This window comes from Peromyscus leucopus, chromosome 6, assembly GCF_004664715.2.
Source record: "Peromyscus leucopus breed LL Stock chromosome 6, UCI_PerLeu_2.1, whole genome shotgun sequence".
Lineage (NCBI taxonomy): Eukaryota > Metazoa > Chordata > Mammalia > Rodentia > Cricetidae > Peromyscus > Peromyscus leucopus.
The window spans coordinates 99,848,854-99,870,844 of NC_051068.1; the positions used below are offsets into that span (position 1 = coordinate 99,848,854).

Genomic DNA, 21,991 nt, shown 5'->3' on the forward strand with positions numbered 1-21,991 from the left:
GTTCAACACAACACCACCTCCATTTTACTTTTATCTATTTACAAGCATGTTACCAAATGACAAAAGTAGTTATGAAGCCACTTATATGTTGACTTGTCTTGGAACAACTTACCAAGCCTAGAGGTCTTAAGGAACTGTCACATGTGATTGATGCTTGGCCTTTTCCATTTTCACTCATGTAAATTCTCTAAGGCTCCTTCAACCTCTTCTGGGGCCAAGTCACTGCCATCTTATTGGCATAAAGTTGGAAAGCAAGTCGAGATGTATGACAGCATGCCTCTAGGTTGCTTTAATATGATCAGCCAAAATACCATGCGGAATAAGAAGTTTCTAATACCATGTGGAATAAGAAGTTTCTGTGGAGTCACCTCGGATTTAGAGTGCACTCAAAACTTCCCTATACTCTTCACTTCCATAGCTCCTAATGTTTCATTTTTGACCCAGAGTCTAGTCAAAATTGGCACAGCCTCTTGCCTTTTTTTTCTCCACCTATTACCCCTGGAACATTGACCTCAATTCTTCACCTTCGTTAATACTGATTTTGTGTGAAATAATTGTCTTAAGGAAACTGTTCTTTGAAATATTAGCAGCATTCCTAGCCACAACTTATTTTCCTTGGACCTAAAGAGCATGCAATAATAAAGGAATCTACCTCTCAACAGAAGTATCTTTGTGTTGAAGCTTGAAAGAGCAAATAGGAGCCACTAACTTCCAGCAGCTGGCCATGGTGTCCTGTTGAACAAAGGCAATTCCAGGAGCATCCATATCTCCCAAGGTCATTCTGTGACCAGCATGGAGCAAGACAGAAACAGCACCTCACCCTTATCATGTCCAAACACAGACAAAGCACAGACGTAGCCCAAGCCACACAATACCAAACACCCCATCTTTTGATAAATGAGAGAGATGTCTTTGCTAATCATGGCTCTCGTAACACCAAATTGTACCTGCTTTCTGATGATATGTCGTCCAGAGAATGAACTCCTACTCTCTGGGAACCCCTTTCTACTGCAAATACTGTCATCAAGGTCAATCCACATCCTGTGATTCCCCGGGGTACCTCTCACTGCAATGGTCCACTGGCCTTGTGTTGTGTATCTTCCTGCTCACTGCAGTAGGTCAAAAACGCAACAGTTAAACCACAGGTGACTTCCTAGTGGTCACAGCAGAGGAGGCTAACAAGCTCAGTTACTGAAGGTCAACATGAAAGTCCCTGAAGAAATCGCTGCCTTACTGTACTCACCAAAATTCTGCTATAAACAAACACTTCTTTGAGCCTGTTTTCTAACAGGCTCTTGTGGCCAAAGACCCTCCAGTCCCTCCCCTCAGAACCACTTTCATGACGTATAAAGACGAGGTCATGGACCATCTGCTCTCCATTTACTGGAGCAGAGGCATGTTTACAAGGAACATGATGAGCAGATGGATCTCTACCTGCGCCAAGGCAAGCTGGTGGACAATCATCCTGGATACTCAGAATTCCACACCAGATCACAGTGAACCTCTTGGAAAAAAAAAAAAAAAAAAAAAAAAAAAAAAAAAAAAAAAAAAAAAAACCACTGCCACCTGGAGGGCTTGCCATGGACTTGGCTCCAGCTCTTGCTTTTCTCAGCTTGTATGTCCTTCCCAGATGCTTATCTCTTGATTATTATTTCCTAACCAAAGAACATTTAATGGTCTAGTTTTTACACAGAAAAAATTTAAAGGATGTTCTGCAGTGGTGGAGAGTTTACCTAGAGCACACAAAGCCAAATTGCTAGTATTACAGCAAGAAAAATTGGAGGGGAGGTGGGATGGTTCACTCAATAAAGTGCTGTCTTGCAAACATAAGGACCTGAATTCAATCCCCAGATCAAAATGCCACATATTTTTACAATTGTGTGTGTGCATTTGTAATCCCAGTACTGGGGGGTGGGGCAAGAGATGGGAGTAGCCCTCAGGATTACTGGTCAGTCAATCTAGCATCATTAGGAAGCATCAGGCCAATGAGTGATGCTCTAAAAGAAGCCATCGCCTTCCTAACAACACCCAAGTTCTTCTCTGGATTCTATATGTGCACAAGTGTGTATACACCCACATACATGAACATACACACACACACACACACACACACACACACACACACACACACACACCAAATAAGTAAAAGAAGAGAAAGAAGAAAGGAAGTGAGGAAGGAAGGAGGGAGGAAGAAATTTAAGTTCCATGCTGTGCAAAATAATATGAAACAATAATCAGCTCCATTCTGCATTCATATACATCGCAATGGTTTGTATGGGATATACTTTTCTAAATAATTTCAAATTAGAGTATATAACTTTCAGTGTTTTTAAGCCTGCTAACCTTTCAACACTAATAACATATTCTGTTATTTCACTTCTTTCAAAGCATAACAGACTTCCCTCCTGAAAGGCTTACTACAATAAACACCCATTAAGAAAACAATAATAGCACACAATTTTTATCAACTAGACATTACATGGGGTCCAAATAGTTTTGTGTCTGTTATTCTGAGTCCTCACAAGATACTCAAGCATGTATACAATTATCCTGTGTTCACAGATGAGTACTCACGTATGCGAGTACAAATGCGAAGGGATGCACTGAGATTCGAACCTACTTTCATGAGACTTGACATATTAAGGGTGTGTGTACACATCCTCTCCACCATGTAATAAATGTGTTTTTAAGGGCAATTCTTTTTAGGTGAAATGGCTTTCAACACTCAATAATTCAGTGTTCAAGTGCATGCACACACATATATATATATTCAAAACTTGCTACTAAAATTGCTATATTTTAGCTATAAAAGGAATACACTCCTAAAATCAACTGAAAAAATGAAACCTAAAGGAACATTACACTTGTTACATGGAGGGTTTTAGTGTCTCAGTGTCCTGTCAGACTTTGAGATGGCTTTGGTCCTGTGGATTTACTATCATCTTCGAGAGCTTAAAATTTCCTTGAGATCCCTACCCCACCCCCTTAGCAATCCTTAGGATCCTGCTTCTAGTGCAGCAAAGAGGCTTCAGAGAAAAACCAGGGGAATCTTGAAATGATAGTGTGAGTTATGGCAGATCCGTGGCCCCCACCTCAATCAGCTAATAAGCTATAAAAACACCCTGCAGTGATGGGAAATCCGGAACTCTCAGGTACTTAAGGATTCTGTGCTCACATCTCCCTGAATTATCTATTTTTCTTTTATCAGACATCACTGTCTGTGTGCTATTATTAAAAAACTGTCATGTGTGAGCACACTTATGTCTAAGGAATTACATGACCATATGACACTATACAACAAATGCACCACTCTCTTGTTAGCTGTATCTTTTAATTATCAGAGATTTCAAATTATTTAGACTTTTACTAGGAGACATTTATTATACCACAGAGCTATAGTTTTGAAACACCATGTAAACCCAACAGTAGCGAAATGAGAAATATTCATTTGTTTATAACTATTATTTTTTGTAATCTGCCCTTTCAAAATCCAAAGACATCAAAGCAGTAGAAATCATTTCTGTGAGAATCAGATGAAGTACCCCGCCCATATTTTTCCTCCAGGATATGAAGGGATCTTAGGATTGATCTGGGAAGCATCTCTTTCAAAGGTGAGGCTCAAGAGCTCTAGAAGGCAACAGTTCACCAGGAGTCAGGCCATAAAGAAGTGCTGGGTGGGGCCGCGTAGTTTGCAACAACCCCCCAACACACACACACACACACACACACACACACACACACACACACACACACACACGCACATTGGTGTCATTTCCATGAAAATCAAGGATGTGGGAATGTATCAGAGTAAGAAATCCTACACACTGCTTTGTGTGCCCAACCCCTCCCCCCAGCCCATAATATCTTTAGCTGTTTATCTTAATCTTTGAAAGAGCTATCACGCTAATGTCAGAGAAAACCGCAGAGGATCTAAGAAAGCAAAGAAAGAGCATGCCCGGGAATCCTGCTGCTCCGGTCACCAGTCTTTCCTCCATAGGAAGAACACACTAAGGGTGGGACCAAAAAGGCATACCCTGTCTAGCCATCTCAAAATCATCACCCAGCAAACACAGCTGGCCAAAAATCTGCGTTGTGCTTCCAAAGCCACCTCGCTATACGTTCTGACTCTTAAACTCGGACATTCAAAGAAAAAACAATAGTAATAAACGACTTGTAGCCAGTGAACACCCAAAGCATACATAGGAGATGGCAAGCCCCAGCGAGCCTCCGAACACACCTTATCGTGCTCACTTCACCGTGCTCCAGTCACGGGTTCATAGTGAACCCTAGGCTTCATTCCGAATCCCCAGAAAGCAGGCGTTTGCACCTGCTTCTTTCCAAAGCAAGGCTTGGCACTCCTACTCTCTATAGTTAGTTACTCCTAAGCCCCCACGGCTTCCCCAGCCTTGCAGTGGCACACACACACACACACACACACACACACACACACACACACACACACACACACACACACACACACACACACACACACACACACATTTATATACAGACGTTCTGGAGCCTCCAATGCACCTTCTTGGGTCTTTTTCTTCTCTGACTACTGCCGTTGAACTTTTCTCCACTGTCGCTTTTCTGAGCTGCATCTTCGTTCATCATTTTGAGCAGTTTGGGAAGGAAATAGCTGTGCCATCAACCCCGGCCGCGGGAACAGACCACTGGCGAGCATGCACTTGCAGGAGGCAGGCGGGAGCAGGAGGAGGGGTGGGGAAGGGGCGCGCGCTAGGAGGGCGAGGACGGTGACGTTGCCATGGTAGCAGCTGCCACAACTGTTTATCTGACTGCATTGTTAAATCGGATTCAACCAATTACCATCGGGGGACAGGCTACAATAAAGAACGCTGTGGAGAGAAAAAAAAAAGAATGCCCGGGACAGGAGCAATTTGGGAAACCCTGCTGCTTGCCTTTCGACACACCCATTACCGGATCGGTGCCTGCCACGCATAAAACCTGCACTTCATTTTCTTCCTCCAGGTACTTCAGTGGGACAGACACAATGCATACAGAGAAAATAATGACACTTGAATGTCTGAACCCGAAGGGGTGCATTGTAGCGGGTCCAGATGAGGAAATGGAGTCTATTAATCTCCTAAAGTAATTATAAGAAAGTTACATTTTTTACCATGCTAGTCACTTGATGCAAGGCTATACCCTTTTAAAACTCTGCTAAAGGATGGCTTCTGTCATCAAGCTTGAGAACAGCTTCAACAGCCATCAGCGATCTGACCACTCCCTCCTGGGCCGCCTGGCCAGGCAAGCTCTGATAGCACCTGAATCACCCCCCCATGTCCCCACAGCCCTCACCTCCCCACGCCCGCTCCACCCATTCACCACTTGACAGCCTAGAGATAACGGGGAGGAGGGAAGATCATCGGTGATTTTCTCAGAACCAACACAACAGCCTTCCTTAACAGCAGTTAACCAAGGTCTGTTAAATATGTAAAACAAACAACATGTCATGGAGGTAAAACATTTCATACCTATTATAGAGATTTTCTGAGCACAGTTCGATTGACTGGTGAATAAAACATGAGCTCTAATCTCAGGGACCTTTTCATCTGATTTTCCAGAACTGTTCTGGGTAAGACAATGTGGTTTGCTTATGTAACAAGAATCCTAATTTCATCTATTGGATCAAGGTGGCTATTTCTATATTTACTGTTAAACTGTGGGTACAAGCAGAGCCAGATATATTTTGCACAAGCACACATGCTAACTACTCATCCTTATTCCTAGAAAACTCAAAGTATAGCATGCAGAACACTTAAGTGTAAAAACAGTGAGAATTAAAACAGGGAGATAATGTATGTAAGTATGTTGTGAAGACTGAAAGTACTTCTGCATTTCTATTAGGAATCCCATTATTACCACAAATGTGATGCTCTCAACTCAGAAATGTCTCCCTTAAAGATGCTTCTTACATGAAAATGAAGTCAACTACCAACAAACACCTCAACAAAGATTTCACATTCTTTTCTCACTGCTCCTTCTCTCTGCCTCGCTGTCTGGAGATGCTTGCCACATCCCACACTGCGCATTAGCCTCACCTTGCCGCCCTCACCCTCTCCCTTGCTTCAGTTCCAGCACATCCATCCCACAAGCACCGTGCCACAGTGACACCAGGGGTCCCACAGACAGGGCAAAGACTCAGAGCTTCCTTTGTTCTGACACAAAGCCCTACGAGAATGTCTACAAGAAGCTTCCAGAAGTAACTTCTACTGTTATCAGAGTCCACACCAAAATTTCCAAGATGTCCCCTGTCTATCTACCATCCTCCCTCATCTTTCCTTGTTCCTCCCCTTCTCTAGGGGAGTTCCTTGACTTGACTTTTCTTGAGCGCAACCTTGGCTTAGAAACCTGAACTATGACTCAATAAATATGTATTGAATATCTACCATGTGGCCAAAACAAAGAACCAGGGAGACTCCCTCTGACCCCCAGGGACATGGGAGCAAAGAAAACAGAAAACATGTTTGTCACTAGGTTGCTTATATTCTAACAGGGAGATTAGATGAGAAGCAAAACTATTAGCGAGTTCTGTGTGGGAAAAGTAGGGCGGAGAGTGATGAGAGGCAGATGATGGTTTATGTAAGGTGCCTGGGCACGGTCCCCAGAAATCTGAATGAAGTGAGGGATCTAGCCAAGCAACTCTCTGAAAGAAAAATAGTACGGTCAAGGAGAACGGCCATTGAAAGTCCTCAGAAAAAGAAGGAAGATGTATATAGTAGCTAGGTCTACCAGAGAAACATTACGAATAGTCATTGAAAGTCAGAATCAGCTTTTCAATCAATAGAGTTGGTAGACAAATCATTCTTGAAAGTCAGAATCAGCTTTTCAATCAATAGAGTTGGTAGACAAATCAGAATACTCATTGTTCATCTCTATACAAACTGAAAACAAACACACTTCATATTATAGCAGTTTATGATCTGGTAACTTCTGATAGAGTTTGGCCAACCTCTTATAATGGTGCTTTCCATATAGGCAATGAACAACTTTAAATACCCAGGTTCAGTCCTCTGCCTTAAATAATCAACAACAACAAAAAAAAAGCCAGCGTATTTGTCCTAATTTGTTTCTGGTGTTAAATGTCTGAGACTAGATAATTCATAAATAATACAAATGTCCACCTCACAGTTCTAGAGACTAAGAAATCCAAGATCATGGCACAGCATCTTTGGCTCTAGAGAGGGCCCAGTATCTTTTCCCAAGACAGTACCTAAATGTTCTTTGCTGTGGATACATGATGGAAGCCGAAGGGCAAAGGAGGGGGCCCAGCTAGTATCCTTTTGAAAGGTCGCTAATCCCATTCATGACTCTGTCCTTGTGATTCAGTCACCTCCTGAAGCCTTTCCTCCTCCATGACGATCATATCCGGGATGATGTTTCAGCATCAATTTTGGAGAGAGCACAAAATTTCAATGCATAACAGTGCTGTTATAGAAATAGAAAATCTTACACATACTTGTTTTTCAGAGTGAAAGAACAGCACTAACATAATGCCGGCTCCCAATAGAGGTAAACATCTACATTAACCTATAATAACTATTTCATCCAGGAGGGACTGTCCAAATGTCTAAGTGAGTAGCTGTTCTTTCTTCGCCTTCTGAAGTCTTCAGTCTGTGCCTCTCATGTAGAAACTCTTTCATTTCTATCCTAACAATGTGTAGTAAGCATGCAGGCCAAACGGAGTCTAAACTCCTTGAAGGCAGGGTTTATATATATATGTTGACATGCCCCATGAACCTGACACAGTGTACAGTATCTGGTAGAGGCCAAGGAACTATTTTTAAATACAATAAAGAAATACGTTCAATACTGAGCCAAATGTGGTGGTACATGGCTGTAGTCCCAGTGAGTGGAAGGATGAAGCAGAAGGATCAATATAATATCAAGGTTAGCCTGAGCTACAGAGTAAGATGTGCCTGGAAGAAAGAAAGGAAGGAGTATGGGGGTACACTCCTATAATCATAACAGTTGGGAGGTGGAAGCAGAAGGATCAGGAATTAAAGGCCAACTTTTATCATACAGAGAGTTCAAGGCCAGCCTGAGTTACAAGAGAAAAGAAAGAAGGAAAGAATGAAAGAGAGAGAGGGAGGGAGGAAGGGAGAGAGGGAGGGAGGGAGGGAGGGAGGGAGGGAAGGAAAGAAGGAAGGAAGGAAGGAAGGAAGGAAGGAAGGAAGGAAGGAAGGAAGAAGGAAGGAAGGAAGGAAGGGACATTTTCAATATTTTCCATGAGTTTGAGTTTATACCACAGTAGATGTTTTCAAATCTTAGATTTTCTTTTTCTTTTATGTTCTTCTTATTATCTAGAAGCTGTAAATTTTTTCAAATAACATTTTTAAGCATACTTGAAAATTGGAGCTGATGGATTCAGGGTAGCAATGGTGCTAACACTTGAAATCTATAACACAGCTTATAATTCATCAACACTTTGTTTTCTTTAGGGATAGAAAGCCTCACAAGCACAGGGCTCTATATTCTACCTTTACTGTAGAATACAGAGCACCCACAGCCATGCACACAATAAGCATTTAGTGATTTTAATGAGACTCTCATAACCACAAAGGGAGAAGACTCATTTTAATTCCAATATGGATAAGAAAACCAGGGCACAGGCAGTTTGGTTGATTTGCCCAAGGTAACAAAGTTAATACAATCTAGAGATTACATTCCTCTGGTTGAAATCCACTGTTCCTCCACTAAATCATGACTACAGTCAATGAAAAGCAGCCGCTTTATACAATGAAGAAAGACAGGCAAAGTAAGACTAAGAAGGAAACGCCAGGGGCAGAAACCAGTCACATGTCAGCAACCCATACGGAGAAAGGGCGAAGTCTTGATGGGTTTTATGCCACATACCTTAAAGGCATAGAGATTTCTAGGTGCTTATATTAATTTTAATGTGCCTGTTCTATTTTATTAAACCATTAGAACTAATAGTATTTTAAAAATCTAAAATCAGACTTTTTTTTTTTTTTAACCATAAGACTATCTGAGTGGAGTAAAGTTCTTTGGAGAATAAGCCATTTGTGCCTTAGAGACAGATCACCTTCCAAAGTTCATCTGTGAGTCAGAGCTGTCTGATGTTACAAATGCATTTTCATAGAAACAATGTTTAAAAGGTTCAGTTCGGTAAAGTTCTCAAAATGCTTCGCCCCCGGGGCTGAAAACCTTAACAGCTTGGCAGAAATTGGACAGGAATTCCCCGGTCCGTTTTTCTTCTGGAGGTGCCATGCAGGAACACCATTGCTATGAGTGAAACTTGTCAGTCAGTGTCTTCGTACGTGTGGACGTGGCTGCAGTTGGACACCGGGTCTTTACAGATCCAGCCACACTTAGATGAGGCTGTGATGGTTTAGAGTAAGTCCTAACTTGCAGTGGCCGTGGTCTGCAAAAAGAGAGACCTGCTCAGAGACATATGGGAAGGAGGCATGTGAGGACGAAGGCAGAAACTGAAGGGATGCAGCTGCAAGAAAAGGAATGCCAAGAAGTGCCAGCAGCCACCAGAACTCAGGAAGAGGTGGAGAAGCATCCTTTGGAGCTTCAGAAAGAACATGACCTGACTACTGTGCCCCCCACCCCACTCCTGCATCTCCCACCTCCCGCCAGCACGCCCACCCGCTCCAGGCAAGGTTTCATGCAGCTCAGAATGTCCTCAAATTTGACTTGTAACAAAGAACTACCTTGAACTACTTGCTGATTCTCTTGTCTCTACCTCTTAAGTGCTAGGATTAGAGCATGGGCTACCACACCCAGTTTTATGCTGTGCTGGGGGTCAAACTCAGCACTTTGTGCATCCATGCTAGGCAAGCAATCTAGCAACTAAGCTACATCCTTGAGCCCCATTCTTTCTGGGTGACTCCTTAACTTTGGACTTCAGACTTCACAACTGTGAAGATAGTAGTTATAATGTCTTACTATTCTGTGTCATACATGGATACTTTGCTGTGGCCACCCTACGAAGAGACTACAGCCATAGTCTCCCATCTCAGTGTGGTTGGTTAGTTATGAGACTTGGTTCTACCCTGTACGATATGAGTAGACTTGCATGCCACCTTCAGGCTTGCTAGTAAAGGCCACCCATAATGATGCTCTGCTCTCATTACATGTATGCTAGCTAAACACAGAGGAAGACCTCACCCATGAGGTGGAAGAGCCACAGACTGCAAAAGGCTCGGGCAGGTCTCTGTTAGCATGTGGAGCCAATTCTCATTTTTCTACTGATATCGAGAGGCATGGAAAACTATTTCTCCAGTGTGTTAGTCACGGAAATTGTGACGCTGCTTTTCACAGTAGCTAGTCAGTGGTAGCCAACTGTATCTGTTCACTTTAGCATGTTACATGAATGACACTCAATACATCAAAGTTCTGAGCCGTGAGAAATGGGTCTTATTTCTCGGACTAAAGGCGCTGGCCTGATTAGAAAGTGAGGAAGCAAGGGGGGGGGGGCAGTAGAGCCACAGAGATAAATACCACTTATAAGAGGTATGAGGAAGGGGTGCCTTGTAGGTTTATGGTATCATATTCTCGGGTCAACTCCTGTCCATCCTCCTTTTCCTCCTAGCTCTCTTCCTGGATACATTCTTTGCATTCTGCTGCTGAAAGTTACCGGGTAATCACTGGACCCCCTCTTGACCTATAGAGAACAGGAACTTAAAACTTGCAATGGTTTATCTTGATGTCAATTTGATGGGTTTTTTGTTTTTTGTTGTTGTTGTTGTTGTTGTGTGTGTGTGTGTGTGTGTGTGTGAAAGAAAGTGTGTGAGAGAGAAAGGAGAATATGAATGTGTGTACAGTGTCTCCATGTGAGAATTCTGAGGTGGCCGTGTGTGAATATACAAAGGCAAGAGAAGTTTGTCAAGTGTCTTCCTCTCTTTCTCTGCCTTATTGTCTTGAGAAGGGGCCTCTCACTGAACTGGAAGCTAGTTCATCACTTAGAATAGGATGGCTGACCAGCGAGTCCTCAGGATTCAACCCCCTCAGCACTGAGGTGACAGGCACACATAGTCCTGTACGCCTCGGGTGCTGGGGATTTTAGATCAGCTCCTCATGCTTGTAAAGCACACACTCCTAATCACTGATCCATCATCACCCCAGGCCCTCGACAGGACTTAGGATCAACCTAGGAGACAAACTTCTGGGCATGTCTGTGACGGCGTTTTTAGAGCACATACAGGAGGTAGAAAGACTCACCCTGAATGTGAGGGGCAGCCTCTGTGGTCTGGAATCCTGAACTAGGTAAAAAAGACCAAAGGATTAACACAACAGTCGTCTCTTTCAGGTTCCTGACTGGTGGACAGTGTGAGCCGCTGCCTCACACCCCTGCCACCACAGCTACAGCTGCCCTCAGCACAGCCTCCTCCCTGCCATGACGGACGGCTCCCTCGACCTGTGGGCCCTGGTGAACCCTTGGTTCCTTAAGTTGCTTCCCTCAGAGATTTTCCCACAAGAAAAGCCACAGATTTTACATATCTCATAAAGTGTGCCATTTTTGTGGCACTCTTGGGCTTCTTGATTTTATGGGTTTTTTTTTTCCTTTTTCCCCCTCCCCAAAGGGAGAAACATAGCAAAATGAAAGGTAGAAAGAAAACAAAGGGAAGCTTCACCTTCTCAGAATTCACAGGAACAGAGGCCCTGGTGTTTGTGGCACTTCTGGCTCCCAGGGCTGCCCACCTCCAGGGCTTTTCGTGAATTGCCTGCTGCTCTTACTTCATCCTGTTTTGTACTGTTCCTCTTTGAGAGATGATCTGCAGACTCTGTACAGTATTCCATCTCCCCAGGAGCTAACCCCGGGCTCATGGACCAGGCAGGAGCGCTCCATGTTTCACTGCCAACACCAGTGTGAGGTAGTTCCCCTCTCTCTCCTTTGAGCCTCTCCTGCCCCTTACATCACTATTATTTATTCAACAGGTACTTGCTGTATGAAGGATACCAAACGCTGAGATCCACGTGTTGGGACCTTGGCATGAATGAAGCCACCTTTTCCCCAGAAGAACTCCTATTCTAAATGTGAGACTCATCAGAGAACTGTGAGTGGCTCTTTGTAAAGTGTAGAAGCACAAAATGGGGAAAGCTTAGAGGAAGCGCCTTGTAAATTGGGAGCATCTGAATCAAAAGTCCTGACACGTCTACCTGAAGAACAATGTGCGAGATGAAAGTTGGGGAGGGTGACCTTCTCAGATGCGCAGTGTGTGCCCTCTGATGCCTCAATCCTAGCCTTAAGACATCACCAAGTGTGGTTATGTACCAACTGTCACCTTCATGTGCAGTTCTCTGTACCACCACACCTGGCCCATGTAGTTATCTCTGATGCCTGAATGTTGGTGATCCTCAGACTTCAAACATTGAAATCCTAAGTGTGGTGGGATCTGGGGCCTTTGGAGATGCATATTAGTGAGGGCTCTGAAAAGAGATAAAACCAATAGGATTTCTAAAACTGGAATAGATTTAATATGGGAATCAGCTTACTTCATGCAATTATGGAGGCTAAGAAATCCCACAAGATAATCTCCTACAAGCCGGAGAACCAAGAAAGCTAGTGGTTTAGTCCGAGGCTGAAGGCATCAGAGAGAAACTGGAATACTGTGAAGATGGAGGAGAAAGAGATAGAAGTCCCAAAGGAAAAGAGCGATATCTCACCTCCATCCACTTTTTTATTCCATCTGGATTCTGACAGATGCCCCTTGGATTAGATGGTGACTTTAGACACTAGTGAGAGAGGACTTTTCCTGACTTGGTCTACTGGGTTAGATGTTAATCCCCTCTGGAAACTCCCTGGATACTCTCCAACATCAAGTCATCACATAAATTACTGCAGAACAGGCCTGAGGGTGGAGCCTTCATGAGTTTAGTGGCCTTTTAGGAACTCACAGGGGAGGGTCACTTTTCATCTTGCTTATCTGTGGATTCAGTGAGAAACAAATCAGGAAGTAGTAGACCCACGTCAAGACTCCAGAACTGCTGGTGCCGGTCTTCCAAGACTGTGAGGAATAAATTTTCTAAGCTAGCTTGTCTGTAACATTTGTTTTGACCGTAGCAAACTAACACACTGCCCGTGTATGATACCTAAGAGTATACAACCTACCACCATGCCTTCCCTAACATGATGACCTTTGTCCTCTTGAACCCGGAACCATAATAAATCATTTCCTCTCTTAAGTTGCCTCTTAGCAGGTATTTGCTCACAGTAACAAGAAAAGTAACTAAAACATCCAGAAAACCCGCATGTAGCTCTTTAATGGTCTAGGGAAGAAATGAAGTGTACATGGGCACCACTTTCAAAAGAGTGTTCTTTACAAGAGGCTACTGAATGAGAGCTGAAGGAAGGGTGTGAAGAGCTTCGTCTGAGACTACAGCAGCATCCTGGAAGAGATGATGGTGATGGAGTGGACAGATGCATTCATTAGTCTGTCACCATTAAAGGTGTTACAGTCACGGTCACAGGTCAGAAAGAAGTGAGAAGCAAGAGGGATGGGCAAGAGGAGCCTTCAAGGGGACATCCTTGAAATCCATTTCCTTTAGGAAAGGAGAGAACAGGACTCAGGAACATTTGCTACTTCTCTGGATACCAAAACCAGTTAGAAATAGAAAAACCAAGTCCAAGATCCACATCACAGCCCGAAGAGTCCAGCTGTGGGAGTCTTGTTATGGGTCAGTGTTGAAAAGCCTGAGTCAAACTTTATCTATGGTTATTTTGAAACCAAGGAACCCTTAATTCTTACTTAAATGAGTACAGTGAAGGACTGTTCCCTTTAGACAACCAAAGGAACATAAATCACTGCTTCTGATACACTTAGAGGGTGTTCTATCCTGATGGGAGCAGACTCAGAAAATGGTCCGCTGAGTGGATTTTGTTGTTGTTGTTTTTCTAGACAGTCTCACTAAGAAACTGAGGCTGCCCTTGAACTTTTGACCTTCCTGCCACAGTATATCCGTAGTACTGGGACGGCAGGTGTGAGTCACCCAACCCAGCAAGATGGATTTTAAAGCAGTATTAGTAGCAGTCAATCAGAATCTTGTTTTCATGTTATTCCAGACATAAGATTTACCAAACGGGTATTTGGCTTCAAATTTTACCTTTTGAACCTAAATAGAAAGCCACTGGAGCCCACACTGTATAATCCGAGACTTCCACCTCACCTCCAAATCCGAAATTACTGAAATCAGTATTAGTCTCCTGTTACATAAATATGTAAATATTAGCCACAGTCTTTTAGATCAAATGTAGCCTTTCACAGACAAGCAGAATGTGGGTGAGCTTTCCGTGCGCGTCTTCGGGGCTAGGTCAGTTTTTTAGGACGTACTGTTACCTGCCTGCTCTACTGTTTCCTCAGTCTCTGGTGATACGAGTTCTTGAAAATAGATGTTCTAATTGGGTTTCCCTGTAGCTGCAAAGGATTGGGACGCTGGAGCAGGTTGTGTCCTTGACAGACATTCTGCCAGGGTAACTTGACTACCCCTGGAAATATTTGTAATATCAAGCAAGTTTTACTATGTGAAAATAAATTTTTTCCTCTAACCTATAAGCCTATTGGTTAAAACCCAGCACATAAATAACCCATAGCCTTAGCATTTAACTCCTGTATAAACAAATCATATTTAAGAGATGCGTGAGAACACAAGCCATCACGGCATCAGAAAGGAACATAGACCATCAGACCCAGTACCCACGCCCATCTCAACATGTAGTAAAGTAGAATCCACTAGGTAAGGTTCTCTATTCAAGGCTACACATTCCAAGTTTTCTCATTCTGAATCCACTGTCCATGCCTTCCAGTAGTTGTCATTCTGTTAAAGTGAACTTTGGGATTCTTCACCTGCAGCAAACATATAGACCCTTAAATTGCTCAGATGTGCCCAGAGTGAGAAGAAAAGTTATATAAATCACTAAGCCCCGGGTAGAAATGTTTTAGGTATTACACTCAAGTTTTAAGCAAAAGGCCAAGAAGCTATTATTTTGAACTTCAGGAACACAGAGTAGAAGCTGGGGATGTGGCTCATTTGGAAGAGTGCCTGCCTAGCACACACAAAGCCCTGGGTTTGATCCTGAGTGTGCATGGTGGTGCCTACCTGTGATCCCAGCACTCCAAAGGCTGAGACAGAAGTATCAGACATTCAAGGTCATCTCATCTACAAAGTGAGTTCTAGGCTTGCCTGGGCTACAAGAGTCGCTTTCTTAAATAAATAGATGCAAAATAAAAATTAAAAAGGAAACAACAACAAAAAGCTAATAGGATAATTTTCCCCTAAAGCTTCTAAACACTGAAAGATTAGGTGAGGGATTACTAAAATGTGTTGATCAGAGTAGAAGAGGCAAAAAAGAATTAATGTAGAGGTAAGCTAGTGTTTTTATATTATTACTCTTTCCCGTGAAGGATACTTGGGAATCCATGATAAACATTACAGCTTCAGTCTTTAAATAAAAAAGACAATGAGTAGTAAAGAAATTCAGTTTGCAATTTTACCCTTCTAAATGAATAACTAGTTGTCTTAGTGTTTCTATTGCTGTGAAGAGACACCATGAACACAGCAACTCTTATAAAGGAAAACATTTCACTGGGACTGGCTTACAAGTTCAGAGGTTTAACAGTCTCATCAAGTGGGGAAGCATGGCAGCACACAGGCAGACATGGTGCTGGAAAAGGAGCTGAGCATACTACATCCTGATCCACAGGCAGCAGGAAGAGGGAGTAAGCCACTGGGCCTGGCTTGAGCTTCCAAAACCACAAACCCCGCCCCCAGTGACACACTCCCTCCAGTAAGGCCACACCTACTCCAACAAGGCCACACCTCCTAATCCTTTCAAATAATGTTACTCCCTGTGAGCCTATGAGGGCTCATTCAAACTACCACACTAATGTTGGGCCACTACTCTCCCTCACATTTAAGGTTTGTTGAAACTGAAAAGTTAGTTTACTATTTAACTTATACCTCCCACCAGTCCATACTGATGCTAATCCACTACTGTCACAAATTACTTTATAAACTTACTGGTTTTATCAATGCTTTTATTTTGCTCACAAGTTTGTGGGTCAGGGACTCAGGCCAGGATCTGCTGTCTGGCTCATTCTGATTCACGTTATGCATGCAGAGCCCACCTCTACAGTGGATCCTGATTAACTCTCTGGCTCCTCGGTACTTGATACTCTTTCCTGCATGTCAATTTGTTCCTCAGAGCTTCTCCAGATGGCCTGAGCATCTCTCCGTTTTGTGATCCCAAGGTAGATGCATTCCTCCATGACAGCTGGCGTCCAAGAGGTAGACAATGGAAACTGTCAGGTCATAAAAAGTTCTGCCATATTTTATTGGTCAAAGCATCAAATGATGCACTCAAGTTCAAGGGGTGAAGAAATAGAGTGCCTCTGTGTGTGGTGTGGTAGAAAGGTTACATCACAGAAGAGCAATTAGGATAGGGGACATCATCAATGTTTCCTTTGGATTGACAACTTCCCTCCTGGGGCGAGAGAGAAATTCATAAGACTCAGGAAGTTCATCAGACTTTTGAGACTCAGGAAGGCCCTTTTTCCAGGTTTAGAAGCAGCAAATGACTGCTGAGGAATAACAGTCATTGCTGGAGCCGCCTGAAAACTGAACAGGGAACCTGAAGACACAGCTTTCCTGAGTTGTCATCATGCTGGTGTGGGTCGCTCCGTGATGCAGCCCATGACGCAGATCCTTGGAGACATGCATGCTCCCATGTTTGACCTCTTCCCCATGTGCCTGCAGGTAACCCCAACAAACTCACCGGCTCAGCAAACCATACTTGCTAAGGCTGGTTTCTTTAGTCTTTTGTCAGATCTCCATGTGGAGTGAATCGACACTTGTTCAGATCTCCCCCAGAAAAAGTAACCCAGCAAAAAAAAAAAAAAAAAATTTCTCCCTAATGGAACATTTCAAAGTCTGCAGGTTGCTCTACATATCTGCAGTAGCATGCTAAACTGTCCTTTGCACTCGTCTACGGCTAAGAGGAAAATAAGTCTCTCCTTCACACTCTCTGTGCCATACAACTGTAAAAATAAAATATAAAAATAAAAAGAGGGCTGAAGAAATGGCTCAGTGGTTAAGCGCACTTGTTGCTCTTGGAGAGGACCCAGGTTTGGTTCTCAGCACTGGTATCAAACAGCTCACCACTGCCTTAAACTCCAGTCCCAAGGGCTCCAATACCCTCTTTGGTGGTCATGGACATCTGCACACATGTGACACACATACAGACAAGCAGGTATGCACACACACACACACACACACACACACACACACACAACATATTAATAAAGTAAATAAATCATTCTTTACATATAGTGAGGGGGAAAATAATGGTCCATTTTCAAACGAACCTGAACCAGCTTAGGTCCAGTGACAGAGAAACAAGAAACACTGGGTTCTGCTGGCAGGCTCCTCATTTTCTACCTTTTCTTTTTGCCCCCTGCTAAAAGTCCCTAAATCTATGAGCCTTGTGAAAGAGGCTTGAACTGATCACTCTTTCCTTTTCTCATTCCCACCACTGACATCCAGGAATACAGTCTTTCGTTCCTGCCTCAGAAACACATCCAATGGATTCCTTCCACTATCTACTATTCCATCTCCTTCCTCCCAGGTTTGAACCACGAGGCTCAACAAGCTGGGCCTTGTTCTGTGCTCCTGTCTGAACTCTAGACAGCTGTGCATTTATTCCTCGGGAACCCGTGTTTGAGTCCCCACTATTCTCAGAATAAATTTCAATTGCCTGCAGCAAGTGCTCAAAAGCATCTATGCTCCCAAGCAGTCTACTCAAAGCTATCTATATCGGAAGATGGAAGGCAGATTAAATCAAAATACAGTGTGTGATTACATTCTTGTTAAGGAAAAAGGGACATGAGAGCTTCTAGGAGAAGTGCCACATCCTAATTTGGTAGGCCCGTGAAAACTCCCAAGATAAAAATTCCTATTCCTGTTTTCTTTATTCTCTCTACAGTCTACCATCCTCGGGTCTTACAACTGACTCGATTCTTTTGAAGTATCAAGTGACGATTTTTTCTTTTTTGATGTTTAAGTGTATTTATTATTACTGGGCCCAGTGCATACCACAGAGTGTGTGTGGAGGTCAGAGGGCAACTTTTGAGAGTCACTTCTCTCCTTCCATTATGAATCTGAGGAACCAAACTTAGGTCATCCAGCATTCGTGGCAAGTGCTTTTGCCCACTAGCCCTCAGGCGGAATTTTCTAACAACTTTAGTAAATGCCTTTGCCAAGCCCCTCACTCCTCCACTTCTTGTCTGTGTTGATCACACAAGTCAGTAGCTACTTAATCTGCATCTGCCTTTGCTTCCCGTACAGATAAGTCCAAGACAACCCATTCTCCTGGAAGACACCAAACAAAGTCTGCCCCGTTGGTAAGTAGTTTTGTTGTCAATGGGAAGATCAAACCCAAGACTTCCTGGATGGTATGCTAGCATTCTGCTCCTGAGCTACACCCTAACTCTAATAACTGCCTTTTCTGTGTTGAGTTAAAGCCGATGCTCTTCTTTATTGCTGTTGCTTGTTTGTTTCAGTTGAGTTTCCCCTGTCACTAACTTACAGCATCTACAGTGATAGGAAAGTCTGGTCTGCTTTCTTCTTCTTCTTCTTCTTCTTCTTCTTCTTCTTCTTCTTCTTCTTCTTCTTCTTCTTCTTCTTTTTTAAGTAGATGTCAACTTAACTTAGAACAAAGGATGAGTTCCAGAAGTTTGAAATGTTTAGTCTGGGAGATATTTGACATTAGTTCTTGGATAACCCACAAAAAAAAACCCCTCTGTATCTCTCCACATAGTTCTCAGATATGTTATTAACATTTTAAATATTTATGTAAGGAAATGAATTTCATAATGCAGGGGAAATGCCAAAACAACTTCTCAAATACGCCATCTTACACCAGAACTAAAGAAGAGAGGGATATCATTGGGCAAAATGAATCAAGTAACATTCTCATTTTCCACACATGCTCAGAAACAGGTCAATATGCCTTCAGCAAACACCACCAGGTAGTGCTGACAGCCAGGCTCTGTCTTCCACGCTAGAGATACAGAGCTAATTAAGATGCAATACTTTTCTTCAAGGACATATAGAAAGAGAGACTCTCTTCTCACTGAGAATTTTCTGTTCCTACCTTCACTCTAACCCATGAAAGTTAAAATCATTCCCGGGAAGGCTCCTTTTAATGGGCGAGTCTTTTCTCATCAATATTTTCTTACCAACAATTCTGAACAAAGGGCATGTAATGTGTTGATCAGTTGAATAAAGTGCAGATGAATCCAAATTATTTTGCTAAGATTTATTTAACTGGGAAAGCCCAACTAGTTACTCCCTTTAAGAGGTACAAACATCAGTGGGCTCCTCCTCTTGGCTATTATAAGGAATGTTTAAGACTCAAGAAGCTTTTGCCTAATTTCCCCCTCTTTTTTCCCATAATCATCATCTTCAAATCTAACCTACATTCAGGGTTTTTCTATGCTGGCACATAAGCAACTCTTCTATTTGAGTTGGAGCACTTTTCCCTCTTTTTTTTTAATTGTCCCCAGCAAACTACTCATTCCATTCTGCTAGCTAATTTGGCATAGCTACAGTCACACACAAATGAAGTGAAGAGGACGAAAAGATAAGTGGACAGCTCCAGATCCATTTACTGGAACCACAGCCCCAGCAGACTTTGCAGTTTCATCCAGCAAGCCATGGAGCATCATCAAGGATGAGGATGATGCTTGGCCTGTCATTCAGAACCCAGAGAATCCCTGGAGCAGTGGCAAGGCAAGACAGAAGAGAGAATCAGGCAGATGACAGCTGGTGGCTGCCAATATCAAGCTAGCAACAAATGGGTGGTGAAAGATTCTTTCAGTTCTTTCAGAAACCACCCTCTAAGAATAAAACATCCATCAATTTGATTTTCAACATTCCGAGTTCCATTGCAGGATGAGATTCTTGATAATGTTCACAAAGGGTCCTAACGAAGAGAACTTCTGTCTTAAACTTGGAATTGAACACAGAAACTGTCAGCCATTATTATGAGAGAGAGAGTAAGCTCACTTCTTCAAAACCACAGCAAGGCACAGGCTAATAACACTGTTGGCATTTGATGGGTAAAGGAGAACTTTGTTGTAAGTGCTACACCCTGGAGAGTTCTTTTTCCTTGCTAAGCCACTAGAGACCCTGAGCTCAGGATTTACTCCACAGGATGAATTACTAAGGACACAACAATGCCTTTCCTGGGTGGACCACTCACTGAATTAGTGGCCAATTTGAGTGCCTTCTTTCTAAGAAAACAGTTAAAACTCTACCTGTGATTTCCAAGGTTCTGGCCCCAGCACATGCTTAGCCATTCAGAGCACACACTTCCTCACATAATCCAAGGTTAGATGAAATGTTACACTAGAGGCTTCATGGCATTCCTTGAGCCCCTGTTTATTAAGATCTGTTGTTTGTTTGTTTGTTTGTTTGATCGATTGTTTGTTTGTTTGTTTTGAAAGATTTGTCTTAAAAAGCTGGGCTGTGGGTGTCATATGCCTCTATTCCCAGCACTCAGGAGGCAGAGGCAGGCAAATCTCTGTGAGATCAAAGCCAGACTGGTCTACACAGTGAGTTCCAGGACAGTCAGGGCCATTACACAGAGAAGCAAGCCCTATTTGGAAAAATCAAAACAAACAAACAAACAAAAATTTGTCTTTCATTTTGTGTATGTGGGGAGATGTGAGAGGCTGCCCAAAGAGACCAGAGACATCAGATACCCCAGAGCTGGAATTACAGGGGGTTATGAACCATCTGACAGGGATGCTGGGAACTGAACTTAGATCCTCTGCATGAGCAGCCTGAGCTGTTATCCACAGAGCCATGTTATGATCATGGGAATGTGCCTATGCTGTCCATGTCACTAGAAGTTATTTTATGGGGTGTCTCCAAATTTCAATTCCTCTGATGGAACTGCAAGAATTTTTTTTTTTTTTAAAAAAAAAAAAAAAAAGATGCTAACAGATTATTTTCAGAAGACAACTGTCCATGGATTTGAGTCCTAGAAATGCCATACCAGCTGAAGAACACAGCAGACAATTTGCTTGGGTAACATAAAACAAATAAGACTCATTTAAGTGGAGAAGAGTACTTCCCTTCTCCCTAAAAGAATTTTATATCTTCCATTGGTGACATTGCAAAATAAATGGAGCTACTTTGGAGCTATATTTCCTAGACATATTACAGGCTAACTGAAAGATTTGGGGCCCGTACAAATACTCTACAGACTTCTTCCAGAATTCAGCACCATCAGTACTACATTGGGAAATCTAGTACACAGTGGCGTGAAATTCCTTCAGGCTAACACTTAAATGAGTAAAAGTGAGAATAGAGACTATACAAAAGGACTCGAGAGACACGGAGGATTGGTATTTCATTACTCTGAAATCCATTTTAAACCCCACTGGGAAAACCAGAATTCAATTTCCCAATGAGGAGGCAAACTGGTACTGCATTAGGTTGACCCTTGACATTCACAGAACATCTTTATCAAGATCAATGGCCTCAACTCTCACCATAGCACTCTGCAAAAAGTCATCTGTGGCTCGCTCTCTCTCTTATCAGAGCCCTCTGTAAGAAGTCATGTCTCTCTCTCTCTCTCTCTCTCTCTCTCTCTCTCTCTCTCTCTCTCTCTCTCTCTCTCTCTCTCTCTCTCTCTGTGTCTCTGTCTCTGTCTCTGTCTCCCTAGCCCTCTGCAAGAAGTCATCTGTGGCTCTCTCTCACCATGGCCTTCTATAAGAGTCATCTGTGTCTCTCGTTCTATAGAAAACTAAGCAAGGTAAGCCTCAGTGAGTGGCAAGGGACTGCAGCCACATTTTCCACTCCCATACTCAGCCTCAACTTTCTTGTATTTAACCCACACCCTTGACTTCTCATACACATTATCCTCATGCCTAGACCAAATCTATCTGGCAATACATTTTCTATATGTAGAAAAAAATCAAAACACTCATTCCAA

General features: G+C 42.9%; 1 protein-coding gene across 19 annotated transcripts in view; it reads right to left on the reverse strand.

Moving 5' to 3' along the window:
* Positions 1-21,991, reverse strand: part of Ank2 (ankyrin 2) — a 596,100-nt gene that overhangs the window by 314,067 nt on the left and 260,042 nt on the right. For 8 of the 19 annotated variants that reach the window (XM_028856532.1, XM_028856524.1, XM_028856517.2 and 5 more), the window contains exon 1: positions 4,534-5,269. The exons of 4 other annotated variants lie outside the window; for them this stretch is intronic. In XM_028856532.1, the coding sequence (XP_028712365.1) occupies positions 4,534-4,617 (84 nt within the window). In that variant the 5' untranslated portion in view covers positions 4,618-5,269. Of the gene's footprint in view, positions 1-947; positions 1,494-4,533; positions 5,283-21,991 lie in introns of those variants that run through there. 7 more of the 19 variants (XM_028856482.1, XM_028856432.2, XM_028856441.2 and 4 more) reach the window with 4 other exon arrangements.